Source organism: Kryptolebias marmoratus, linkage group LG22 (genome assembly GCF_001649575.2).
Source record: "Kryptolebias marmoratus isolate JLee-2015 linkage group LG22, ASM164957v2, whole genome shotgun sequence".
NCBI classification, from domain to species: Eukaryota; Metazoa; Chordata; class Actinopteri; order Cyprinodontiformes; family Rivulidae; genus Kryptolebias; species Kryptolebias marmoratus.
In genome coordinates, this window is record NC_051451.1 from 17,605,910 (window position 1) to 17,614,647 (window position 8,738).

General features: G+C 47.5%; 1 protein-coding gene across 1 annotated transcript; it reads right to left on the reverse strand.

Annotated features, from left to right (window-relative positions):
• Nucleotides 1-6: 6 nt before the first annotated feature.
• On the reverse strand, nt 7-7,706 carry klf5a (Kruppel-like factor 5a). Its single transcript, XM_017428293.3, has 4 exons — nt 7,369-7,706; nt 5,311-6,397; nt 4,200-4,259; nt 7-843 (listed from the first exon to the last, which is right to left on the reverse strand). The coding sequence occupies exons 1-4, from the start codon at nt 7,519-7,521 to the stop codon at nt 665-667; spliced, it is 1,479 nt and encodes a 492-aa protein (XP_017283782.1). The 5' UTR covers nt 7,522-7,706; the 3' UTR covers nt 7-664.
• Nucleotides 7,707-8,738: the final 1,032 nt, after the last annotated feature.

Below are 8,738 nucleotides of genomic sequence, written 5' to 3' on the forward strand. Positions count from 1 at the left end.
TATCTTTTGCGTCTCAAGAGAGTGAATGCTTTCAATTTTTAATATCTGAACAGAAATGACTTGCGTGGCATTCACAGAGTGCCAGTCCAGTAGCGATAATGATCGTTCCAGTGGTGCATGAGATTTTAAAAAAAGAATTAACAAAAGAAAAAAAAAAGGCTGAGAGATAATCAATTCTAGTGCAAACGTAAGAATTTGGTTAAAAAAAAAAAATCTGGATAATGCAGTTACATAAACAAAACACACCAATGAGTAAACAAAGAAGTTCTACATTTCAACAAAGACAGATGATTTTGTTCTAATGCTTTCATTCCAGTTACACGAGAGAGAGTCCAAACAGTCTGGAAACACATTTAGGAGCTACCATTTTCTTTGTTATGGCATGTTTTCTTTGCGTTTCGTCCAAAGAAATCGAAACCAAGTGTGTTTGAAGGTTACTAGACCAAACTTTGGCCACTATCTTCCTACTTTACAACGCCCTAAATTGTCCCTCTTTTGAGTTAAGAGCAACGTACTTGTTAGGCTTTTCGTAGTGTTGTAGCGTGTGATAGCAGCACCGGGAGGAGCCGTGATGTCAGTGGAGCCGCAGCTTCGGCTTCACGCGCGCCGAGCCAGTTGCTCGCACGCCGCACCAATCGAACGCGCGCGCTGGCTAGCTGGCCGCCTAGTTCTGGTGCCTCTTCATGTGCAGGGCGAGGTGGTCGGACCGGGAGAAGGAGCGGGAGCAGACGGCGCACTGGAAGGGCTTGGCGCCCGTGTGTTTCCGGTAGTGGCGCGTCAGCTCGTCGGAACGGGCGAAGCGCCAGTCGCAGCTGTCCCACGTGCACCTGTAGGGCTTCTCACCTGCAGCGTGGAGGAGGAGGAGGAAGAGGAGAGGAGAGTTAGCGAGCGCAGGTGTTTTCTAATTATCTAAAACAAACAGCAATACTGAGCCGAGGGTCTCGTGTTAACGTGCCTGCACCGAGGACAGCGATTTTCATAAAACAAACTAAATAAAAAGATTATTCACCGACTTAAATGATTCATGCAGTCAGGTGGGGAAACTGGGAAGACTGGAATTACAGAAAACTCCAGTTGTCTGACAGCACATACAGTCATAACGCTGTCACTCAGGCGGGTTTTGAAGCACTCCAGCACTAATGCTGGGTAAGTTTCTCACGGTGGCAGCTCCGCATTGTCTATTTTTTGCTTCTGGCTTATGCCTTGGCTTATCCCACGCCTCCAGCTGCAGGCATTTCGGTAGACTAGTCTGGCCTCTTTCTTTTAGGGCCACTAATAACTACAGCCTGAAACTCAAATCGTTAAACAACAACTTGTTTTAATCCACCAGAGCCAAAAACAAAGGTTCCCGTTTGCTACGAAACGTCCCCAAAATCCATGATATCCATTTATTTTATCGCAAGATGACATGCTCAGACGATGTGTTGGGAATGACACTCAACTCTTACCACATCGAGTTTTAGCCCAAAATATATATGACTTATTGACATTTTTGTGTTGACTAATGTCAATGAGCTGTGGTGGCCATCTTTAATTGGATTGAGTCCAGAAGTTAGTCAGTTGTAGATGTGCATCTAATGACTACTTTTTTGAAAGTTTCTTTAAAATCTGTCCAGTGGTTCTTGAGAGGATTTGCTAACAGACAAACAGGCTTGACTCCAGCAGTTAAAGTGAAATAGTCAAGCATAGATATTTAAAATGAGGAGTACTTTGACTATATATTGTGAACAACTCTCGGCTACAACCTGTACAAATTTTAGCACAGTGTGTGTAAAACAGACACAATTACGGCCATTTTTGTGTTTTTAAAGGTCAGTTGGCTGCGGTGGCCATCTTGAAATGGATTGCCTCCAAAAGGTAATCAGTTATAGAGGTATATTCAAGGATTATTTCTTGAAAATTTCAATAAAATCCAGCCGCTGGTTCACAAGATATTTTGACAACAGACAGCCTGAGCGGACTCTACATGGACAAACTTTTAAAAGTCTCGCGCAGCCTGCTAGCCCTCGGACAACGATGATATTATATTAAATAATAAATGTTTAGCTCAGAGATGGTCCAGCATAATCAGCATTAATCCAGCCAGGGTGACAGTAAAGTTCTGACAGTGAAGCATGGGGGCGGGAGTGTCATAATATGGGGCTGAGCGGCTGCAAAGGATTCTGCAGTTTGTTTTTATAGCCGGTGTTGTGAATGCCATTTAACAAAAAGAATTCCAGTGCACGACCGCAGTGAGAAAGTACAACCCGGCTAAGTATGTCACTCGACGTGAATTCAGTAGACCATAAAAGGTATTTTACTGAGTGAGGCAACAAAAAACACCTAATAATAACATGTTTTTAATCAATGACAGACCATCTCTCCAAATATATTAAAGTAATAGTACCTCCATACTTAGAACGGTTGAGTTAGAAGAACCTAAAGGTAAAGATTTAAATCTGAACAGATGTGCTGACTCATTTGGCGGGCTGACTTCAAAGTGTGGAGTCCTTATTTTAAGGACGTTAAATCCAAATTGATTTCGGATAACTAGCCTCGCCCGTTGCAGCAGTTGAGCTCGCAGTGTAAACCGAGACAACGTTGAATCGGCGAGCATTTAAGTGGCGCGGGCGGCGCGCTTCCTTCTGTTTGTAAACGGGCTCCCTGTTTTGTTTTTCTGCTCGAACCATTTTCCCCCTAAACAAGCACAGCGGGCTCCGAGGAGCTGCCAAAAAATAATCACGACGAAGAGCTGGAACCGGATCAATCGCGCCGGTTACAGAGCAGGAAGCGCACGCACCTGAAACCCAACGCATTAAAGGAAAACAAAACAAAACAAAAAATACACCTAGAAAAAAAAAATTTATTAAAAAAAAGAGAGAGAGAGAGAGAGAGAGAGAGAGAGAGAGAGAGAGAGAGAGAGAGAGAGAGAGAGAGAGAGAGAGAGAGAGAGAGAGAGAGAGAGAGAGAGAGAGAGAGAGAGACGAATACACTTTCAAACACATCCACCCTCCCACACACACACACATATAGAGCGACACACAATCAGGGTAATGGATGTTGATGGAGATTAGAGTGGGAACTCCCACTGGGACCCAAACGCATTAGGAATCATCTCATACAGATTACTGACAGGTGTGTGAGGAAGTGCATTTGTGTGTGTGTGTGTGTGCGTCAGTGTGAATAAGAGAAGCAGAATGAGTAACAAAGATAGAAATAAATGGGGGGAGGGGGGATCCAGAGAAGGTCGAAGGTGGGAGCATGGCACAAAAACACAGGAGGGGCTGATTAGGTGAATGAAAAGGAATGAGAAAGGGGGAAAAAAAATAATAAAAAAATCACTAAGAGAGGCTGACAAAACGGAGAGGATGTGTAGCCTGCTGCTATACAACCATTTACATGTTGTACTCTCGTCTTGTGGTCTGTAATAACTGCAATAACCACAATCAGCCTGCGGCACGGATGACGCCAGATTTTTATTGTCGTGCCAAGTTCCCTATACTGAAATGAGCTCAACGTACACACACATATACACACGCACAAACACGCGACAATGTTCAGAACAAGTCGTTCGGCTCCGTAAAGGAAAGAAAAAAAACATTTTAAAATGTAAGAGAGAGTGAGTTTTGCGTGTACTTCCAGATGAGTGAGGAATGCGTAGACATCAACAGAAGCTTTGTTTTGTTAGCTGCAGCGAAGTGGGGCCTCGACACCTAAGCACTTGTTTGTTGACTTTCCTCGTCCAAAAAAAAAAAACAAATGGCCCAAATCGAAATGTGAAACTGACGGGGACGGAGGTAAACTTTAACGACGGAGACGGGAAGAAATGGGGCTTTAAGGTGAAAACGAAAACAGTCGAAGAGCTTTAAAGAGCTCGTGTGTATTAAACGTCTGCACACTCCGACAGCGTGTTTGGGCAATTTTTTTTTTCGACCCGGTAACACGAATCTGAGAAAGATGGCACCGCATGCCAAGCGCTGACCACATAGTCCGAGAGTCATCCCCTGGCAGAAGTGTGTCACTTCCACCTGTTTTGATGGAATAGTATATTGGGCAGAGGATGGGAGCGGGGATACGCTTACACACACTCTGCCTAGCAACACGGTGCCAGTGCGGATACTGTAATCTGAATCCTTGTGGGCAGTGTCATTTTTTTTTTTGGATTTGCCTCTTTAAAAACAAACAAAAAAAAAGCTGCATTGATTTGAAGAACATCTCACCTGTATGAGTCCTGAGGTGGGCTTTCAGATGGGACGACTTGGTGTAGACCTTCTTACAACCTGAGAAAAAAAAAAAAAAGATAAATACAAACAAACAGCTTGGGCCAAATAATCTGCATGTGTCAGATATGCATTTACCCAATAGACTGAGCTGCGGTATGCAAGAAATTTGAACTAATGAAACGCAGAAGCTGTCTGGAATGAAACGGAGCAGTCGAAAACAGGCCTATCATGCCTCCTTTTTTTTGTTTTGTTTTTCAAAACATACATGACTGTAGATGAAGACTCGCCTAACTGAGCTTTACCGACCGTCTGAAAACTGCATGTGTGTCAAAACGTTAAAAAGAAAAAAAAGATAAAAGAATTAATAATTTTAAGCGCTGCCTTAATTAAGCTTAGCAGTCGCCCGAGTTCAAATTCCAGATAGTTGTGTGAAAGGTGGATTTATGGAAATGATAGATCTGCTTCATCTCACTTCGGGAGACGTGTCCCAACCTGCTCCGGCAGCTCGCCCTGAGCTTATTTTACTCGCCGCCACAGGCCAATTAACGTTACCTGTTTTAGAGGTCGCTGCTGCACGGCGCATTGCAACAGTTCGACTGTTTGTGTGTAAGGCCAGTTTAAGAAGAAAAAAAAAAAGGTTAACCTGAGTGAGCAATCCCAAGTATGCATAGAAATGAGTGTGTGGAAAAACAGATCAGATGACCAAAGCGGGTCGTCTATGTAATTAACACACCCACATACGCACAGGTTCATTCCACAATCATTCCTACCATGATTTAGAAGCCACGAGAGGCAGCGGGAGCTCCTGGTGGCAAGCGAAGTAGTTTTCGAACCTCATAGTTAAGTGAAAGGCAGTGACACGCTTCTACATTATTATAATATCGCAATTACAGTAGAGCGTGTCGTAGGCCCGGTGACCTGGTTGGGAATGCAGGTCAAAGCAAAGCATATAATTTCAAAAAAATGCAAGGGAGTCTTAAAATGAATCTGGCCGCTGTAATGCTGACCTTTCTGAGTGACAAGACGTCACCCCGGCCACGGTGCAGTGAAAAGGCAAACACACACTACAGTTTAATGTACGGCGGCGGGCGCGCGTCGCTCTCCTAACCTGGGTAATCACAGTGGTGGATCCGGCGCTTCTCCAAGTCTGGATTGGTCCTCCGGTTGTAGCGGACAGGCACGGGGTTCTGCGTCGTGGTGGCCGTGGAGACTTGAGGGACTACTGCAGCTGGCCCTTGGACCGGCGTGAGGCCAGTCGAGACGGGCAGCGCAAAGCCGCCGGGCCCCGGGCCCGGTCCGAGCCCCGGGGTGGCGCCCGCCAACTTGGAGGCGATGGTGGCTGCGTACGAAGGAGGAGGGGACATCGTGTGGAGCAGCTCCTTCTGCCTGTCGGGGCTGCCCGGCTCGGAGTTCGGCGGGGAGGGCGGCAGGTAGGGCGCCTGATGCTGCAGGAAGTGGGGGCGCGGCTGCGTGTGAGGATGCGTGTAGACGCCACCGCCCAGGCTGCAGTAGGGCGGCTTGGCGTTCTGCTCTTGCTGGGCAGAGGAAGAAGGTGGCACTGGCAGGTCGTGGAACGGCGTGTGGATGGCGGTGGGGTTGTGCTGCTGCTGCTGCTGCTGCCGCTGAGCCTCCATGCCACTGCCGGGGTGATGATCCAAACCCGAGTTCAGGAGCTGAAACAGCGAGCCGCCGTTGTCGTGGTGGAGGCCGTGCTGCTCGTACTGCGACGGCATTTCCTGTTTGATGAACACCTCCGGCAGCGAATCGCCCCCGCGGCCCCCTCCCAGCTGGTTGAAAACACTGGTGAAGTCTGGCAACCCTGTTAGCGTCATGTTTATGGCGGCGGTCTCCATGGCAACGGTGCCCGGACTGTGCCCGGATGTGCCGCAGCTTCTCGCGCTGACGGGGCAGTGAGGCTGCAGGTTGGGGGAGAAGCACGAGGAGGCGGTTTCAGTTTTGATTTGCGCAAGGCCGGTGTGGCCCTGGTGCTGGGCGGGCCGCGCCTGCTCGCACGAGCCCATCCTCAGGTAAGCAGCATCAGGCAGGTAGAGATTCATGTTGAGGGTGTATGGAGCCCCTGTGTGGTCGTCGCTGAAGAACTGATCCACCGCAGACGTGCCGTCCCTGTGTGACTTCTGCTGAGGCGGAAAGGCAGGAGGCTGCGGGGACAGATACCTGTTCATCTCGCACTTTACCTGAAGGCAAAAACAAACATGCACTCGTGAAAAAAAAAAAAAAAAAAAAAAGATCGTCAGACATAAATCAAGTCAAGCAGGAGCATGGCGAGCTTCCAGGGCAAGAAGTTTGACAGAGCAGTCACTCTGGAAACATTTACCAAGTAGTCATCAATAGGCAGCTGCAACATTCCCTCTCTGCCTGCAAAGCTGAACTCAGAAACCTGCCCTCTGTGAGGCCAACGCTTCACCGCCAGGCTAAAGAGTTTGGTGCAAATGAACACGCATGTCCTTTGTTTTGGTGGGAAACGTGCACCTATGCTCAGTGTCACCCCAGGTCCCCTTCATGCCACGTGATAAAAAAGTTAGATAAGCCCCTGCAGCAGAGGATGGAACAGCATCATGAGAAGGGAATGGGGGAAACACCCATGTCTCCCTGCCTGCTGCAGCAGCAGCAGTAGCAGCAGTAGCAGTAGCAGCAGTCTGGGGATGGGCTGCTATTTGAGGCTCCTGATCATACCAGCTGTTACAATTCTGCTGCACAAGTTTGCTCTCCACTTGGGGTGGAGGAGGAGGAGGGGGTGGGGGGAGACAGAGTTGCCGGGACATTTCTGTCCGAAGCCGGAGTCAGTTGTCGTCAGCGCGGTATGACGGTGTGAGCGGAGCAACAACTGGTGACCAACTGGGCAGGCTGGCACAGGAAACATGCGGCGAATGCGTGTTTGCAGGCGGAACGGCTCGGGCACACGCCCAGCTGCTCGCAGCCTGCTCGGTTTTTGTTGCCCCAAAATAGCGCGTGAAAAATAAACGAGTAAATCAAGCGACGGCTGGCCAACCCGGGGGGTAGATTTGGAGGCCAGCAGCAACAACATCAAAAAAAATAAATAAATAAAAAAATAGCAACAACCTGGGGAGCACATCTGCCACGCCCATTCAAAGAAATAACCCAACATGTGAGGGGGTGAGGGGGTCAGGATTTCTGACATGTTTACCTGCGTGTAGTCATGTTGCTCTGCCTTGCTCGAGTCGGAGATCTTGCAGTCCAAGCCGAACAGCGTCGAGTCCTCCAAGGGGAACCCGGCCGCCTTCTGCAGCGGATAGAAGGGGTCCTCCTGCCCGCCGCTCATCGCGAGTGCCGCGGCCATGAAGCTCCGACGCAGCAGCCCGAACGCTCCCGTCGTCCCTTTTTACGCAGAGAGGAGGAGGATGCCGCGGCGCGCCGAGAGGAGGGTAGAGCCGGAGAGGTGCAGTGCGCGTCGCGGAGTAATTAATGTGTGCCTGTCGGCAACATCTCCTTCCACTTGTTCCATCCCTCCGTCCCCGCAGACAGTTTTCTATCTCGCCGCGCGCAGGGCGGAGCGGCCCAGTGTAAATACAGGCTAAGCACCGCCCACCTAAACCTCCAAAACGCTTTGATTATTCAGTCCCCGGCCACCGCCCTAAGCTCCATCTAAATACATCAGGAGCAGCGCCGTGAAGTGAGCACGAGCGGCCAGACGGCACGAAGGCGGAGAGGATTAAAGTCTGAAACAAAACAAAACAAACAAAAACAACAACAAAAAAAATGTTCTAATTCTTTCACCCATCTCATGCTTGCAGCCTTCAAGCACAAACTGATGGGAAACTAATTAAACATCTGAAGTGGTTTGAAATCACATTTACTGCAACATATTCATATAGTTTGTTTTATAGTTGCAGCTGGTAATGTCTGTTTATCACAAGACAAATATATATTTGTTTTAATTATATAAAAATATCAATAAAATGGAATCAGTGAAGGACATAGGACAACATATTACTAATGTATTCAAAACAAAAGTATGTCGCAATTGCTTTAGAGAGTGGAGCTTTAGGTACAATATTCAACAAATTTAAATATATTATGTTTAAAATGTGAGTTTGCCTGTCCTGTTAGCAAAAATATTTCATGGTCTGGTCATATTTTGATGAAATAATGCAATACATGCATCTACAACTCCTTACCTTTTGGAGTCAATCCAATCCAAGATGGCCACCACAGCTCAGGGACCTTAGCCAACACATAAATGGCTACAACTCAGTCCATTTTACAGATATTGTGCTAAAATTTGGTGCGGGAGGTAGCTGAGAGTCATCCTCAGCTTGTGCTCCGAAGGTTATCAGTTTGTGCAAAGTCCGTTCTTAAAACTCTTGCATTAACTATTAGAGTCAACGCTGTCTGTTAGCAAAATATCTCAGGACCCACTGGATGGATTTTAGTGAAACGTTCACAAAGTAATCATTGGATGTGTATCTGTCACTGATTAACTTTTGGAGTCAGCCCAATTCAAGATGGTCTCCACAGCCAATCAATGGTAGAAAACACAAAAATCACTATATTTTC

Excerpts from the sequence above, each read along its gene's own strand:
- klf5a (XM_017428293.3), bottom strand. The coding sequence starts at position 7,521 with ATGGCCGCGGCACTCGCGATGAGCGGCGGGCAGGAGGACCCCTTCTAT. Across the intron at positions 6,398-7,368 it reads AGCAACATGACTACACGCAG|GTAAAGTGCGAGATGAACAG; the intron begins GTAAACATGTCA and ends TTTTGCCTTCAG. Across the intron at positions 4,260-5,310 it reads CCACCACTGTGATTACCCAG|GTTGTAAGAAGGTCTACACC; the intron begins GTTAGGAGAGCG and ends TTTTTTTCTCAG.